Raw genomic sequence first — 19,369 nt, 5'->3', positions numbered from 1 at the left:
AAAATGATGTTGGGTATTTGCAAAGTCCCCTTGGAGGAATGGGTAGAAAGGGGGAAAATTCAGCTTTCCCATTTGGAGAATTCCCGATGTTATCGCAAGCAGTGGGGACAACCAAATCAATAGGCCAAGCCCTCAATCTTGGGATTTGCCCCTATGAAACTTATTCCTACAAAGGACAGGCTAAGCCTACTAAAAATTAGGCTGAAGAGTCACCCCCAGAGAACCTCTTTTGTTGCTCAGATGTGGCCTCTCATTCTAAGCAAACTCAGCATGTGAACTCACTGCCTTCCCCCCACCCACCCCCGACCCCAGACCCCATGTGGGACACGACTCCCAGAGGTGTAAATCTCCCTGGCAATGTGGGATAGAAATCCTAGAATGAGCTGAGACTCAGCATCAAGGGACTGAGAAAAATTCTCAACCGAAAGGGGGAAGAAAGAAATGAGGCAAAATAAAGTGTCAGTGACGGGAGATTTCAAACAGAGTCGAGAGGTCATCCTGGAGGTTATTCTTACGCATTATATAGATATCCCTTTTCAGTTTATGGTGTATTTGAGTGGCTGAAGGGAAGTACCTGAAACGAGCTGTTTTCCAATAGCCTTGTTTCCTGAAGATGATTGTATAAAGATAGAACATTTACAGTGTGACTGTGTGATTGTGAAAACCTTGTGTCTGATGTTCCCTTTATCAAGGGACATGTTCCCTTTACTTGGACAGATGAGTAAAAAATATGAATAAAAAATAAATAATAGGGAGAACAAAGGTTAAAGTATATTGGGTAGGTGGAAATGCTAGTGGTCAATAACAGGGAGGGGTAAGGGGTATGGTATGTTTGAGTTTTTCCTTTTTTTTCTTTTTCTGGAGTGATACAAGTGTTCTAAAAAATGATCATGGTAATGATTATACTACTATGTGATGATATTGTGAGCCACTGATTGTACACCATGTATGGAATGTTTGTATGTTCAGAATGTTTGTGTTTGTATGTTGTTTTGTCAATAAAAATATTTTTTTTAAAAATGATGTTGGACAATTCAGTTTCCATGTGGGAAAAAAATTAAGGTAGGTACAACATTTGAAAATTACATTCTAGGTAAATTAAAAAATCTAAACCCGAAAAGCAAAACTTTGCCTTTTAAAAGATAATGTAAAATATCTTTGTGTAGAAAATTTCTTTAAACAAGACACAAGAAAAGCAAAAAGACCTAAGAAAGGATTGATACAATTGTATCAAAATCGATAATTTTCTGTACAATATAAAATAGCTTAAATAAAATTAAGAGATAAGCCACTAAGATAAAGTATTTGCAACCTATGTAGTCAACAAACAATTAACTTACAAATTATATAAAGAAATCCTACAGATAGAAAGAAAAGGAATACAAAAAAAATAGACAAAGGATATGAACAGGCGATTCACAAAACTTGAAACACAAAGAGTTAGTTGATGTAAAAGGATCAGCTATAAAATTTTGGCATCAGACAGTGGAACACTGAGCAAAATTAAGATGTATTAGTTCTTTAGTTCTTTGTGTATCAACATGGATAGATATAAAAAACAATATTGAGTGAAAAAGCAAGTTGCAGAATGATAAAGCATATATAAAAGAAACAAGGCAAGACTATATATTGTTACTGGCTGCAGGTATGTATATTAAAAAGATTACAAACAGCAACTGAAAAGATATTTAGCACGTTCATAACAAAGTTTGCCTTTAGGAAGGTAGGAGAATAGGACTAGTAATGAAAACAAGATTGAAAAAAGGGACCAAAAGAGCTTCAGTTTCCTCTGTCAAATTCTAGCTATCTTAGGAAAAGAAAATCTGAAGCAAAAATACTAAATTTTTTAAATCAGTGGTGAGTTCAAGAATACTTGTTATAATATCCTCTTTAATTTTCTATATCTTTTAAACTTTTGAAAATTAAAAAAATAGGGAATATTCAAGGCTTTTTGGCATGTAAAAAGGAAGGAATTAGAGAAAGAGGAGAACGAATACATTTAACAAATAAAAACGTGCGGTCAGTTCTGCTATAACATAATACACATTCCCAAAAGTCACAATGCTATGCAGAATTGTGTAATTAAAAACACAGAACTTGTGGGGAAAATGTGGTTAGGTTCTAATCAGTGGAACCTAACAAAATCGGGAGACTGTTTACACTTGTTAAATGATTAGAAAGTACATAAATACTACAATAAATAGGGTACTTTTCCTTTAAGAAACACTTGAAGTTTGCTTGTGGAAGTGGGTTTAAAAAGGATTGTAAGGTATTGTGAAATGATGAAAGGAAGATTATCTGAAATCAGAAAGTTATAATACCAGATATGGATGCATACAGCTCATAAAATACAGGGTAAGCTAATGTTAAACAATTTAACCAGTAGATGTTTGAAGGACGTGTACGTGTGCATTTTAGTTTTTTGTGCAGACTCAGTTCAGCTGGGTTCTATTTTCTACATTTACCTAGTGCAAGTTTTGTCAGCCTTAGCAGTGTTAACATTTTGGACCAAATAATTTTTTGTCTTGGAGACCATCCTCTGCCTTGCAGGATGACTAACAGCCTCCCTGGTGCCAGCCCTCTAGATGCCAGTAGCATCACCTTCGCTAGTCATGACAATCAGAATGTCAAAACATTACCAGATGCCCCTCAGGGGCAAAATTGCCCCAAGTAGTGTTTCTCAGAGAAAATCGCACGTAAATAAATGTGTTATTTCTGCTATGTTCAAATTATTCCCTAATAAATCAAGCACATTTGAACAAATTCACCTTTTCAAAATAAGCAATATAGCAGAGCTGACTGTATTTCATTAAACTTAAAATAATAAATCTGATAGCACTGTAAAGAATCAGTTTCATATTTGTTGTAAAAAGATACATATAGATTTAAAGTTTTAAATTTGTGAGAATGGGATCCCTAAAATATGGGCTCTTTCCACCCAGAAACATGGGATCCCATCCTCACAAATTTAATCAATACATTCAATATAGTCCTATCAGAATCCCAATATAATTTGTCAGGCTGTTTCAGGTAAACAATAATGGGGGTAGCCATACTCTCTCAGATAATAAGACATCTTATAAAACTAAAGAAACTAGGTAAGTATTAGGGCAGGAACAGGCAAATTTATCAATGGGACAAAAAAACACCCAAGTATTAATGAGAATCTAGTTTATGAAAATACAATCCCATGACAATGGTAAAATGGACAATTCAAACACATTTGGTGATAATTCAATTTCCATTTTTTCATCATATGATAGGCAGAAATAAGTTCCAGATGGAATAAAGGGCTCATTTTTTTAAATATTTTTTATTTTGAAAAATAACATAAATACAAAAAAGGAATAAATTTCCAACTACATTTTAACAAGCAGTTATACAACAGATTTTAAAGTTTGATAAGATAAAGTTCCATGATTTTTCATTTTTTCTTCTAGCTGCTCCAAGACATTGGGGACTAAAAGAAATATCAGTGTATTGATTCAGCAGTCATACTTATTTGTTAAATCCTGTCTTCTCCATAATACTCTTCCTTTTCTTTTTTTTCCTTTTTTGTGAAAAATATCATATGTACAAAAAAAAAAGCTATAAATTTCAAAGTACATTGCAACCATTAGTTATAAAATAGATTTCAGGTTTGGTGTGGGCTACAATTCCACAATTTTAGATTTTTATGTCTAGCTGCTCTAAGGTACTGAAAACTAAAAGAAATATTAGTATAATAATTCAGCACTCATTTGTTAAACCTAATCTTCTCTGTATAATTCCACCATTACCTTTTATCTTCCTCTCACACTTTTTTGGGGGGAGGTGGGTTGGGGGATGCATGCTCTGGGAGTCGAACCCAGGTGTCCCACATGGAAGACAAGCATTCTACCACTGAACCATGATTTTTCTCTCATTTTCTTTAGGGGTATTTGAGCTATGGCCATTCTAATTTTTTCATGTTGAAAGGGGCTGTCAATAATATGGGATACGGGATGGAACTAGCTGATGTTCTGGTAAGGCTGGCCCCTCAGTCTTTCAGGACTTATCTGGTTCAGAGACCCTTCTGGAGGTTGTAGGTTTCTGGAACGTTACCCTAGTGCATGGAACCTTTGTAGAATCTTGTATAATGCCCTAGGTATTCTGTAGGATTGGCAGAAATGGTTTTGGTTGGGGTTTGGCAAGTTATAATAGTAGCAATGTCTAACTGAAGCTTGCATAAGAGTGACCTCTAGAGTAGCCTCTCAACTCTATTTGAACTCTCTCAGCACCCTGATACCTTATTTGTTACACTTCTTTTCCCACTTTTGGTCAAGATGGCATTGTTGATCCCATGGTGCCAGGGCCAGACTCATCCCTGGGGGTCATCTCCCACACCACGAGGGAGAGACTTTCATCCCTAGATATCATGTCCCATGAAGGAGGGAGAGCAGTGGTTTCACTTAAAGAATTGGGCTGAGAAAGAGAGGCCACACCTGAGCAACAAAAGAGGTCCTCCAGAGGTGAAACTTGGGCATACCTATTGGTAGACTAAGGTTCTCTGCTACATACATAAGCTTCACAAGAGCAAGCCTCAGGATCAAGGGCTTGACCAATTGATTTGAGTGTCCCTACTGTTTGACACAATATCCAGGTTTTCCCCAATGTTAAAGTTTAATAGTTCCATTGTGTTTCTCCCATCCCTCAAGGGATTTTGCCAATACTTTTTGATTATCTGCTTATCTGCTTAGTATGCTCTGAGATGTATCCTGGCATTACATTAATTATCCAAGATTAAAGGCTCTCATTCTTATTCTGGGCTCCCTGTGATAAAGAACTCATTCTAATAAGCAAAACCATAAAATGTTAGCAAAAATCAGAAGAATATCTTTTATAATCTGAGAATGGGAAAACCCTTCCAAATCAGGATACAATCCTTGAAGCCATAAAAAGAGTTCCTAATAAGTGCAAATAACAAGAGATGAAAGCAGCAATTCCTGAGAAAAGAAAGGGGAAATTATCTTTATTTGACAATGATATGATTGTTTCCCATAAAAAACTTAATACTATTAAAATTGATGAGCAAATATGGTACATTAATTGGATTCAAAATAAGTTACAAAAATCAATAATTTTTATACTAGTAATAAGAGTTTAAAGTGGCAGTATCATTTACAATTGTTACAAAAACTGCAGGATACCAAAAGAAAAGTTAGTTTTAAAAATTCAGAATGCACAACCTCATATTTGTCAATGCACAAAATGGCACCCTCCTGCTTTCTGGTGACCCAGCTTCAGAAAGCCCTGGGTGTGTGGCAGTACCATGTGGTCTCAGCTCTGTGCAAGTGGGTCAAAGTGGCCATGAGCCACTTTGAGCCTAATGGTTACATCCCCTATAATGTGCTAGAAAAGAACAACATTGTACGCAAACAATTAAACCAGCCTCATCATGAAAGGTAACACAGGTGCCGTTGTGGAGTACCGTGGGCCTGGAGTAGACTCCATCTCCTGCACAGACATGGCAACAATCTGCAACATGGATGCCAAAATCGAGGCCACTACTTCACTATTTCCTTACAACCTCAGGATGGAAAAATACCTGAGCAAGACAGGCCAGGCAGACATTGTCGATATAGCTGAAGAATTCAAAGACCACTGGGTACCTGATCCTGACTGTCATTATGACCAACTGATTGAAATTAACCTCAAGGAACTGAAGCCACACATCAATGAGATTTCACCCCTGATCTGGCCCACCCAGTGGCAGATGTGGGCACTGTGGCAGAGAAGGAGAGATGGCTTCTGGACATCTGAGTGGGGCTGATTGGCATCGGTACCAATTTGAACTATGAGGATATGGGGTGTTCAGCAGCTGTGGCCAAGCAGACACTGGCCCATGGGATCAAGTGCAAGTCCCAGTTCACCATCATACTAGGCTCTGAGCAGATCCACGCCACTACTGAGCAGGACAGCTACGTGCAGGTCTTGCAGGGTGTGGGTGGCATCATCCTGGCCAATGCCTGTGGCCCCTGTATTGGCCATTGTGACAGGTGGGACATCGAGGAGGGGGAGAAGAACACCATCACCACTTCTTACAACAGCAACTTCTCAGGCTGCAATGATGCAGACCCTGAGATCCATACCTTTGTCAGGACCCTGGAGATTGTCACAGCCCTGGCCATTGCTGGCACCCTCAAGTTCAACCCAGAGACCAACCTCCTGACAGACAGGGATGGCAAGAAGTTCAAACTGGAGGCTTCAAATGCAGACCCTAGCAGAGTTTGACCCTGGGCAAGACACCTGTCAGCAACCCCCCTAAGGATTAAAGTGGACAGTGGGTAGATGTGAGCCCCACCAGCCAGCGCCTACAGCTACTACAGCCTTTTGACAAGTGGATGGCAAAGACCTGGAGGACCTGCAGATCCTTATCAAGATTAAAGGAAAGTGTACCACCAATTACATCTTGACCACTGGCCCCTGGCTTAAGTTCAGTCACCAACAACCTGCTCATTGTTGCCATCAACATCGAAAATAGCAAGGCCAACTCTGCACAACACCATCACCCACTACCCACTACTATAAGAAATGTGGCATCAAGAAGATAGTGATTGGAGATGAGAATTATGGCAAGGGCTCCAGCCGGAAACATGCGGCACTGGAGCCTTGTCAACTTGGGGGCTGAGCCATCATCACCAAGCACTTTGCCGGAATCCACGTGTTCTAGTTTGCCAGCTGCTGGAATGCAACACACCAAAGACAGATTGGCTTTTAATAAAAGGGGATTTATTTTGTTAGTTCTTCAGAGGAAAGGCAGCTAACTTTCCACTGAGATTCCTTCTTACGTGGAAGGCACAGGATGGTCTCTGCTGGTCTTCTCTCCAGGCCCCTGGGTTCCAACGACTTTCCCCGGGGTGACTTCTTTCTGCATCTCCAAAGGCCTGGGCTGAGCTGCGAGTGCTGAGATGAGGAATGCCGAGCTGCTTAGGCTGTGCTACTTTGCACTCTCTCATTTAAGCACCAGCCAATTAAGTCAAACGTCACTCAATGCATGCCTCCTAGCCGACTGCAGATGTAATTAGCAACAGATGAGGTTCACGTACCATTGGCTCATGTCCACAGCAACAGAACTAGGTGCCTTCACCTGGCCAAGTTGACAACTGAATCTAACTACCACACCACGAAACCAACCTGAAGAAGCAGGGCCTGCTGCCCCTCACCTTTGTTGACCCAGCCTACTACATGGTCCCAGTGGGCAAGGTGACCAGCCAGGGCCTGAAGGACTTTGTCCCTGGCAAGCCCCTGAAATGCATCATCAAGCACCCCACCGGGACCCAGGAAATGATCCTCCTGAACCTCACCTTCAATGAGACGCAGGTTCTGGGCCAGCAGCTCTCTGAGTAGAATGAAGGAGCTGCTACAGTGAGGCCCTTGCTCACTCACCACTCCCCACCCTGCACCACTGACCCAGCTCAGGGGCCATTTGCAAGTGTGGTGCCCCGTGTATCATCAGAAAGGACTGGGTCCAATCCAGCCATGGCTTCCCTAGTCCATAATGGCCTAACCAGACACCCTCCTTCCCTCCTTTCCCTTAGCCCAAGGTTGGGGAGGTTCTTAAAGTAATTCCCAGCCCCCTGCCTTCCTGTTTGGTTTGGTTCAGATCTTGAGCAGGTCCATGCAACTGCATTTATTTTTGATGACAAGACTCCCATCAGGTTTTTCTTCCCTAATCATTTCACTTGGGGCTGAAGAGAACCTTTTGTTCTTTCAAGGAAATAAGAATCAAAGTATAATGACAAAAAAAGAACATTTATCAGGAAAATCATTAAATTTATTAAAGGATAGGAAGCAAAATATAAATAAATGGAATGATAGACCCTGTTCTTAGATGAGATTAATATTTCCTAGATACATTTGATAGTGTTGCATGATTGGCTATCCATATGATATAAATAAAATAAGATGCCAATCTTATTTACAAAATTAAGTTGTGAATCTAAATGTAAAAATAAATAGTAGATTATGTGTAAAACTTTGTGAGGAACAGTGTCTTAAGTGAAAGCAAAATCTATAAACAGTTTTGAAAAGACTGACAGATTTGATTAAATAAAAGGGTCAAAATTTTTATTTGTGTCTTCAATAAGGGTTGGGAAAATTTCAGCCATTATTTCCTCAGATATTCTTTCTGGCTCTTTATCCTTCTCTTCTTTCTGGGACACCTATGAATCATTTATTTGTGTACTTCATATTGTCAGTCATTTCCCTGAGACCCAGCTCAAAATTTTCCATTTTTTCCCATTTGTTCTTTTGAGTGTTTAAATTCGGTTACTCTTTCCTCCAGTTTGCTGCTCTTCTCTTCTGCCTCTTCAAATCTGTGGTGTATCTGTAGTTTATTTTCAATTTCATCTACCGTATGTCATTTCCATAAGATCTACTATTTTTCTATGTATTTTTAATTCTTCTTATTGCTCTCCTCATGTCTTCTTTTTTGAATGGCATTAAAATCTAATATAATTTATACACATGAGGATAATTATTTTAAATTATGAGCCTTGAGAAAATGACATTTTTAAAAAAAGAATCTAATGATGTGTGAATATTACTCAATGAAATTGCATTAAAAAACATAATCTAGAATAAAACAAGACAACAATCACAGCTCACCAGCAATTTCTACAATCTCAGTAGGCACAATGTCTTTAGCTTTATTCTGCTGTTTCATTCTGTCCTGTTGATACACTTTGCCTATTTCAGCCTTACTCCTTAAGGGCTTCAATTGCATTTTCAGCATTTCTTTCCTGCCACATACCCACAATTGCATTGACTACTAATATAGGTAAAATTACAAAGAGCCCTACAAAGGCGTAGTTATTTCTTTGTCTTCTTCAAACCAAGCCAAAACAAAAGATATACACGTTGTCAACAATAAAATTATAACTAATAAGTTTTCAAACTGCTTAATCACAAGTTCCAGCAAGGATTTTTCTGGTAATTCTTTGGAGCCCCATCTCTTCTTGTGCTTTCTGACCTGGACCAGGCTCAGTTCCGTGCTCTTTTTGACGCTGAAATGGCCTTCTTCCGTAGTCTTTGTATGTGCATTCTCTGTGGCTGTAGAGGCATCAACTCCTGCCCCCACATCCTTCTCACCTTGACCCTACACTTGGACTGCAGTTTGTGCCACCACGGGTGCCCAGGCAAGGACTGGGTGGTCGCTGCCTGTCCCCCTCCTCCACCTTGACTGGTTGTTTCTGCCTCGTCTTGCACTAAATTACTCTGCATCCCCTCCACAGACCACTGCCCCTTTCGCAGTCCAGCTAGCACCTGCCCCTGGACTCCACTGGAGGGGGGCCTCCCTCCCTTCCTTTAGCAGAAGGGCAGATCATCGCCCCCTAGCCCCATCCCCATTCTGCTGAGGTGATTTGTGGTCCAGCCAGGGCCAGGGCATAGATGCCTAGCCAACCCCTAAGGGTGGAACAGAACAGGAGAGGTGAGCCAGAGTAGCACATGGCACACTCACCCTGCTCTCTCAGCTCTGTGCCCCTGACAGGCAGAGTAGAAGAAGTTGTCTTCAGGAAAGGCTGTGTACTGTCACAAGGATAGATATAAAGACCAATGGAATCAAATTGAGAGTTCAGAAATAGACCCTCAGACTTATGGTCAATTAATTTTTGACAGGGCTCCCAAATCCACTCAACTGCAGCAGAACATTCTGTTCAATAAATGGTGTTAGGAGAACTGAATATACGTATACAAAAAAAAATGACATTCAAAAATTAACTCAAAATGTATCAGAGACCTAAATATAGGAGCCAGTACCATAAAACTTGTGGTAGTTATTCTTTGTTTTGCAAAGAATCCACGCAGGAAGAAAAAAACCTTTGACAGAAAGTCAGAAAGCAAGGAAGACTCTGTCTCCAGCCAGAGTCCCGATTTTTGTTGTTGTTGTTATTGTTCACTATTTATGGGGTAAAGGAGCCATTTGGAGTTAAGTTATCCTTCGATCACCAGGGGAGGTTCTTAATTGCCTTGAGGAGGTATCTTTAATTTAAGAACAAAGCAGAAATTTTCCTATGCGTTGGAGATGTTCCAAATCATCAAATGCCACAGATAAGCAAAGCAGATAGATATACAAGTGGCACAGATAAGCAAAGCAGACAAACATCTTGAACTGTTTTCAGCTCTCATGCTGTTTTCAGCATCAAGTCTATGAGCAGACAAACAAGCAGACAAGGGCAATAGTTTTCTACTGCTTGAGAATATGCAAACACAGAGCAAGCTTATAAATTTTTTAACCATATCTCCCCACATGACTCCTGAAAGAAAATATAGGGAAACAGCTTCAATAACTAGTGATAGGAGGTAATTTCTTAGACCTTACACCCAAAGCACAAGCAACAAAAGAAAAAAAATAGATAAAATGGACCTCCTCAAAACTGAATATTTCAGTGTATCAAAGACCTTGTCAAAAGGGTGAAAAGGCAGCCAACTCATTGAGAGAAAATATTTGGAAACCACATATCTGATAAGGATTTGCTATCCAGGATATATAAAGAAATCCTGAACTCAACAATAAAAAGACAAACAGCCCAATTTAAAAAAAAAAAATGAACACATGGCATGAATAGACATTTTTCCCAAGAGGAAATACAAATGACTAAAAAGCACATGAAAAGATGATCCTCTTCACTAGCTATTAGGGAAATGCAAATCAAAACCAAGGAGATAACATTTCACACCCACTAGAATAAGCCACTATTAAACAAACAGGAAGCCACAAGTTTTGGAGAGGATATGGAGAAATAGGAACACTTATTCACTGCTGATGGGTATGTAAATTGATACAGCCACTGTGGAAGATGGTTTGGAGGTTCTTCAGAAACCTAATTATAGAGTTGCCTTACAATCCAGCAGTCCTGCTATTTGGTATACACCTAGAAGATATGAAAGCAGGGACATGAACAGACATTAGCACACCAATGTTCATAGTGGCATTATTCACAATTGCCAAGAGATGGAAACAATCCAAGTGTCTATCAAATGATGATTAGATGAACAAAATATGGTATACACATATGATGGAATATTATTCATCAGTAAGAAAGTCATAAAGCATGTAACAACATGGATGAATCTTGAGGACATTATGCTGAGTAAAATAAGTCAAACACAAAAAGACAAATATTGTATGATCTCACTAAAATGAACTAATTATGATATGTAAACTCATAACCATAAAATCTAGAATATAGGTTACCAGGAAATAGAATGAGGCTAGAGAAAGAGGAGCTGTTACTTCAAATGTGCAGAATGTTTAACTATATTGAACTTATTGGAAAGGGGTGACAATAGCATGTTACTATGAGCATAATTAATAGTGCTGAGTTATAAGTGAATGTGGTTGAAAGGGGTAGTTTAGACACATGTATGTCACCAGAAAGAAAGCTAGAGGTTAAAATAAGGGAATATAGTGAACCTTGTAATAGATGATTAACAGTACAAATATAAATAAGTTTTTTCATGAATCAACAAATGTATGACACTTTTACAAGTACTTAATAATAGAGTAATGTTGTGCTGGTTTGAAATGATGTATGTCCCCTAGAAAAGCCATATTTTATTCCTAATCCCATTTTGTAAGGCAGCCGCTTCTTCTAATCCCTATTCAGTATTGTATGTTTGAAACTGTAATCAGATCATTTCCCTGGAGATGTGATTTAGTCAAGAGTGGTTGTTAAGCTGGATTAGATGATGACATGTCTCCACCCATTTGGGTGGGTCTTGAGAAGTTTCTGGAGTCCTATAAAAGAAGAAACATTTTGGAGAATGAGAGATTTGGAGAGAGCAGAGAATGCTGCAGCACCATGAAGCAGAGAGTCCATGAGCCAATGACCTTTGGAGATGAAGAAGGAAAATGCCTCCCCGGGGAGCTTCATGAAACCAGAAGCCAGGAGAGAAAGCTAGCAGATGATGCCATGTTCGCCATGTGCCCTACCAGCTGAGAGAGAAGCCCTGACCGTGTTCACCATGTGCCTTCTCACTTGACAGAGAAACCCTGAACTTCATTGGCCTTCTCGAACGAAGGTATCTTTCCCTGGATGCCTTAGGTTGGACATTTCTATAGACTTAATTGGGACATTTCCTCAGCCTCAGAATTGTAAACTAGCAATTTATTAAATTCCCCTTTTTAAAAGCCACTCCATTTCTGGTATATTACATTCTAGCAGCTAGCAAACTAGAACAGATGTATAGAAAAAATATACCTATTGCAAACTATAGACTATATTTAACAATATCTTAATATTCTTCCATCAACAGTAACAAATATACCATACCAGTACTAGGGGTCAACAAGGGGTGGGGGATGGGGTCAACAGTGTGGTGGGGGATAAAGTGTATGAGATGTTTTGGATTTTCTTTTATATTTTTATGTTTTATTTTTCTTTTTGGAGTAATGAGAACAGTCTAAAATTGATTGTGTTGATGAATGCACATCTGTGATGATACTGTGAGACATGAAATTGTATACTTTTTATGGATTGTATGGTGTGTGACTAACCCAATAAAATTGCATTTTTAAAAAATTTCTATTTCACAAAAGACAAAGTCAAAAGACAAGTGATAAACTGGTAGAAAATATTTGGCACTTAGTCATAGGTTTATTAACCAAGTATGAGAATAAATTATAAGAGCCCACTAGAACCCTGAGGAAAGAATATAAATGAACAGGCATTCACCTTACTTTACTAGCAGGGTATAAGGTGCTGTCTTCTTTTGTATGGCAATCCAGTGGTATCTACTAAAACTGGAGATGTTTCTACCCTTTGAATCAGTAGTTGTCATTTTTAGACTTTATCCTACAGAAGTAAAAGTACTAATACATAAGAAAGCAAATCAGAGCATTGATAATTTAAAAAGAAATAGAGATGAGTGATGTCATCAACATGAAAATGTAAGACATCTGTAAAAGTCTTCACACAGAAAGACTTGAAAAGACAAACCCACCTCCCTAGAACTCCAGAAGACAGTAGACACTGGAGAAGGATTGCATAAATCCTTGAAGAAAAAGAAATATCCAAGATCAGGTGGGAAATTGTCTTCCTAGAACCCCCAGTCCAGCCCCCCCACCCCCAATCAGTCCCATGGAGCTTGGGAGTCATACAGAGGCAGCACAGCCCAGGTCCCTCACAACATGGATGCAGACTATAAGACCCATTCATAGCAGCAAGTTAGAACCCGCACACATATCTAGGTACAGGTATCTAAGTCCACAGATGCCCAGGGCAGAGCACAAGCTGATGAAGAGTGCCACATAAAAAGTGCTCCCCTTTGCCCAGGAGGGGGTGAGAAGAGACCATAGCAGAACTGTTGGCAAAATGTATGCCAGCTCAATCCAGTCTCTGTTTGCTGGACCATCTAAACACAAAACAGACCTTTCTGGATTGACCTACTATTTTAATTTCCTGTGTTCCTTGATATAGATACCATGAAGTGGGAATGCATTAGTTTACAGTTTGAGGCCAGAAAATTTCCAAATCAAGGCATCATCAAGGCGATGCTTTTTCCTTAAGACTAGCTGTTAGTGATTCTTCCTTCCTCTGTCATGTGGCAAGGCAAAATGGTGGTGTCTGATGGTCTCTGCCTTCTGTTTGGGTTTCTTTGATCTCAGCTTCTTGCTTCTGTGGCTTTCACTTACTTATTCCATTTATAAAGTACTCCAGTAAAAGGATTAACTGAAATAGACTTGTCAAATGTCATAACTGAAGTAGACTTGTCAAAAGGTCCTACTTACGATAGGTTTACACCCACAGGAATTAATTAGATTTAAGAAAATGTTTTTCTGGGCTATATACAATTAAAAACCATTAACTCCACCCTCTGGACCCCAAAAAGACAATTTTTTTCCATATGCAAATACATTCATTCCAACACAACATTCAAAAATCCTAAAGTCTTTTCATTAACAATGATGAGTATGAAGTCTGATCAAAATCGATTATAGGTGTGGTCTGTTCTGGGTCACAGTTCCCTCAGTCTGTGGACCTGTGAAACCTAGAGAACCTATTATCTGCCTCCATTGTACAAAAGAGGGACAAACATAGGATAAACATTTCCATTCCCATAGGGAGGAATTAGAAAGTAAATAAGTCAGGGATCCCAAATGATTCCAAAACCCTGCAGGGCATACTCCATTAGATTTCAAGGTCTGAGAGTCATCTATGAAACAATATTTTGTCTTCCAGGTCTGGTGGAGCAGCAGCCCCACCCTTTCCCATGTTCTCCCAAAACACTGAGGTGAAGGCTTCACACTCTTCAAGCACTGAAGTGATACCCAGGCTCTCCTCAATCCCCAGGAAATAGGCCCCAAACTCTATAAACACTGACATGGAAGCAGTCTTCCTGAACAAGAGGGTGGAAGGCCCACCCTCGTTAAGTTTCAGATAGACTCACCCATTTCACACACATGGGTGGGCTTGCTCTCTTTGCCTGAAAAAGTGTCTTTGGTCTAGACCTCAAGCTTCCATGGTCCTGCCCTCAAAGTGACTTTTCTTTCAATCTATCCTTTATCTGTCCCTTTTTATCCAGTCTGACAGGGGTTCCATTGATAGGGATATTGCAAAAAATCTGTCAGTTTTGCATGTAACATATAAGGGTCCAAACCATCAGATAAAAGAATTTTCCACAAGTCCTATCTGCCTAACTGAATTTCTAATCCTGACTTGATCTAAAATGGCTGATTGGGATCCATGTTCAGTTAAACCCTCGCATGGATCATTATTCTCTGAGGACTTGCTTTCCAAAAGCTCAGAATTTTCTAAACAATCAATTTCTGGTTTCTTTGTACCCAGAAGTTCAGTTCTCAGCTTATCCCTTCCCTCTCACGGTTTACTATAAGCTGCAAGGAAAAGGCAGGCTACATTTTCCACATTTAGCTTTGAAATGTCCTCAGCAAAATATCCAACTTCGTCACTCTCAAATTCTCAAATACAACCTCAGAACTCAATTTTGCTAAATCTCCTGCCACTTTAAAGCACTGATAGCCATTCTTCCAGTTTTCAGTGACACCTTCGTCATTTCTAAGGCCTCATCGGTAATACCTTTAGCATTTATGTTTCTACAAACAGTCTCTTCAAAGCAATCTAGACCTTTTCTATCAAGCTCCCCACAATTCTTCCAGCCTTTATCCATAACCAAATTCCAAACCAGTTTCCACATTTTTGATATTTACAACAGCAACATTCTATTCTCCTGATACCACATTCTGGTTTAGTTTCCTAGACTACTTAAAGCAGATACCATGATATGGTTTGGTGTAAACAATGGGAATTTATTAGCTTACAGTTTGAGGCAAGAAAATTTCCAAAACAAGTCATCATCAAGGTGACTGCTTTCTTCTCTAAGTCCAGCTGCCAATGACCCTTGGCTCCTCTGTCACATGGCAAAGCAGAAGAGTGGTGTCTGCCACTTTCTCCCTTCCCTTCTGAATTTCATTGCTTTCAGCTTCTTGCTTCTGTAGCTTTCTCTCTCTTGCTGTCTCTTTATTCATTCCACTTATAAAAGACTCCAGTAACAGGATTAAGACCCATTCAGATGAGATGGGTCACACCTTAACAGAAGTAGCCTCATTATAAGGTCCTACTTACAGTGGGTCCACCCATACAGAAATGAATTAACTTTGAAAATATTTATCTGGGATACATACAGTTCCAACCACAACACTCACCTTTCTGGATTGACTCCATCTGGCTCCCCAGAGCAGGATACCCTAATTGGAAAGAAAAGCAGAGGCATAAAATCCTTACAGAAAACAAAAAGAGAGGTGTGGGGAACCGAGCTGCTCTAAGACAGGTCACATCCCAGAACAGAAAAGTGTAAGGAAAAGGGGGCACTGAGTGAGGCAGAGGATTTAAACAATTCGTTGGAGCTGAGGAGTAAATTATGCCCAAAAACAAACAGACCAGCTCCAGATATCAGAGAAGGAACAGAGAAAAGGATACACTTTCACAAAAATTACAAACCTGAATTTATACCACCCATCCAGGGCAAGAAACATATGAAGAACAGCTGAGTAAATCTGAATAGTTAAACATAGGCTACTCTAAAGGTCCAGAATAAGTTGGGCCCAGCATCAAAGAAGAGGCTTAACACAGAGCCAACCAACAATAAAACCCTACACCTGAGGTTTCTTTCACTGTTTGTAGATGCTGTGAACCTATATATAGAAAGTTCCGAAAAATCTACAACAAAACCACTAGAGCTAATAAGTGAATTCAGCAAAGTGGGAAGGTACAAATCAACATGTAAGAGTTGGTAGTATTTCTATACATTAGTAATGAACAATCTGAAGAGGAAATCAAGCAGAAAATTCCATTCACGTAAGCAACTAAAAGAATAGAATATCTAGGAACAAATTTAGCCAAGGATATAAAGGATGTAAACCAAAAAATTATAAAACTTTCCTAAGAGAAATCAAAGAATGTCTAAATAAATGGAAGGACATTCCATGCTCATGGATTGGAAGACTAAATATTATTAAGATGTCAATTCTATCCAAAAGGATTTAGAGATTCATTTCCCATTTTTACAAGGTGCAACAGGCTACCTTGTAAAAATGGGAAAAGCCAATTCCCAAATTTATTTGGAAGGATAAGGGTCCCCAAATAGCCAGGATCATCTTGAAACAGAAGAACAAAGTTAAGGACTCATACTTCCTGACTTTAAAGTCGTCAAAACAGCATGGTGTGGCACAAAGATAGACATAAAGGTGAATGGAATCAAATTTGGAGTTCAGAAATAGACCCTCCTATCTGTTTTTGAGAAGGCTGCAAATCCCACTCAACTGAGAAAGAATAGTCTCTTCAAATAATGGTGCTGTGGGGGGACTGAATGAATATCCATATGTAAAAGAATGAAATGACCTCTATCTCACACAATAGCTAAAAATTAACTCAAAATGTATCAATAACTTAAATATACAAACCAAGACTATAAAGTTCCTAGAAGAAAATGTAAGGGCACATCTTCAGGATCTTGTGTAAGCCTATGACTTTTTAGACTTTACACCCAAAACTCAAGCTACACTAGAAAAAAATAGATAAATGGGACCTCATCAAAATTAAAAACTTTTGTGCATAAAAGGGCTTTATCATGAAATTGAAAAGACAACCTACTCAGTGGGTTTGGAAAAATACTTGGAATCCACATATCCAATAAGATTTTAATATCCAGAATATATAAAGGAATTCTACAACTCAACAGTGAAAAAATAAACAGCCCAATTAAAAAAATGGGCAAAAGATTTGATAGACATTTCTCCAAAGAAGATATACGAATGGGTAAAAAGTTCATAAGATGTTCAACATCATTAGCTAATAGGTATATGCAAATCAAAACCATGAGATACCATTTCATGCCTACTAGAGTGGCTACTATTAAGAAAACAGAAAATCACAAATGTTGGAGAGTATTTGGAGAAATAGGAACACTTACTCATTGCTTATGGAAATGTACCATGGTGCAGTCACTTTGGAAAACAGTTTAGCTCTCTCCTCAGAGAGCTAGTACAAAATTACCATATGACTCATGTGCCATTTTGAAAGGATTATGTGTCCTAGAAAAGCCATATTTTAATCCTGATCCATCTTGTGGAGGCAGTTTTTTTTAATGCCTATGCAGCACTGTAGGTTGGAAACTTGATTAGATTATCTCCACGAAGATGTGACCCAATTGTGGAATTGGCCCATATAACCTTTGATTAGAGGTAGATGTGACCCCACCATTCCAGGTGGGTCTTGATTAGTTCACTGGAATCTTTTAAAAGAGGAAACATTTTGGAGAGAACAACAGAGCCGTGAGAACTACAGAGTCCACGCAACCAGAAACCTTTGGAGATGAAGGCAGACACGACACCCCTAGGGGAACTTCATGAAACAAGAAGCCTGGAGAGAAAGCTAGCAGATATCACCATTACAGAGTCCACGTAGCCAGAAACCTTTGGAGATGAAGAAAGCAAACACCCCTAGGGGCACTTCATGAAATGAGAACCCTGGAGAGAAAGCTAGCAAATGTCACCATGTTCACCATGTGCGTTTCCAGTTGCAAGAGAAACCCTGAACTTCATCAGCCTTTCTTGAGTGAAGGTAACCTCTTGTTGGTGCCTTAATTTGGACATTTTCATGGCCTGAGTACTGTAAACTTGCAATTTAATAAATTCCCTCATTTAAAAATTGTTCTGTTTCTGGTATATTGCATTCTGGCAGCTAGCAAACTAGAACAACCCAGAAGTCTCTCTATTAAATATATACCCAAAAGAATTGAAAGCAGAAACTCAGATATTTCCACACTTGTGTTCATAGCAGCATTATTCACAATTGCCAAAAGTGGAAGCAACCTAAGTGTCCATCATCTGATGAATATACATACAATGAAATATTATTCAGCATTAAAAAGGAATAAGGTTCTGGTTCATATGACAACACAGATGAACCTCATTATGTTGCGTGATATAAGCCACGCACAAGGGGAAAATGTTCTATGGTCTCACTAATATATGTAATTAGAAAAACAAACTCATGGAGGTAGAATCTAGAATATAGATTATGAGGGTCTGGAATAGGGGTAAGGAATGGGGAATTAATGCTTAATTTGTACAAAATTTCTATTTGTGTTGATTGTAAAGTTTTGGAAATGAATGGTGGTATTGGTAGCACAATATTGTGAGTATAATTAACAGCACTGAATTATATATGTGAACGTGATTAAAAGACAAGATTATAGGTCATATATGCATGTTACTAGAATAAAAATTAAGAGATAAAACAGGACTGTACAACAGTGACCCTTACTGTAAACAAGGGTAATAGTGCAATTATAAAAATGTTATTTCATTTGTCTAAAATTGAGAGTGATGATAATTGTACAACTAAGTGAGGATACTGTGAGACATGGATTGTTTATTTTGGACATTATCTATGATGCCCAGTGTCATGGTTAGGAACATGTGTCAACTCGGCCAAGTTGTGGTAGTTGTTTATCTGATTGGGCAAGTACTGGCCTGTCTGTTGCAATGAGGACATTTCATAGGATTAGTCATGATCACGTCAGCTGCATCCACAGCTGATTCCATTTGTAATCAGCCAAAGGGGAGTGTCTCTATAATTAGTGATGCTAAATCTAATCACAGGAAGCCTTTTAAGGAGGACTCAGAGGAGACAGGCCCCATTCCTGCTTGGGCTGGTGAGCCTCTCCTGCAGAGTTCATCCAGACCCTCCATCGGAGTCGTCGGATTCACAGCCTGCCCTGTGGGTTTGGACTCTGCGTTCCTGCGGTCACGTGAGGCACTTTTATAAATTTTATATTTGCAAGTGTTCCCTGTTGATTCTATTTATCTAGAGAACCCTAACTAATA

General features: G+C 39.0%; 1 protein-coding gene and 1 pseudogene across 2 annotated transcripts in view; both read left to right on the top strand.

Moving 5' to 3' along the window:
• Window positions 1-19,369, top strand: part of LOC143673901 (uncharacterized) — a 34,152-nt gene that overhangs the window by 1,331 nt on the left and 13,452 nt on the right. The window contains exon 1 of one of the 2 annotated variants that reach the window (XM_077148978.1): window positions 13,088-19,293. The exons of the other annotated variant lie outside the window; for it this stretch is intronic. Within the exon in view, the coding sequence (XP_077005093.1) occupies window positions 19,126-19,293 (168 nt within the window). The 5' untranslated portion in view covers window positions 13,088-19,125. Of the gene's footprint in view, window positions 1-13,087; window positions 19,294-19,369 lie in introns of those variants that run through there. 2 annotated transcript variants of the gene reach the window in all.
• Window positions 313-8,338, top strand: LOC143673958 (aconitate hydratase, mitochondrial pseudogene; annotated as a pseudogene).

The sequence above is a fragment of the Tamandua tetradactyla genome, chromosome 1, assembly GCF_023851605.1.
Source record: "Tamandua tetradactyla isolate mTamTet1 chromosome 1, mTamTet1.pri, whole genome shotgun sequence".
NCBI lineage: Eukaryota > Metazoa > Chordata > Mammalia > Pilosa > Myrmecophagidae > Tamandua > Tamandua tetradactyla.
The sequence above is the reverse complement of the archived record's forward strand: the minus strand, read 5'-3'. Positions and strand labels throughout refer to the sequence as shown.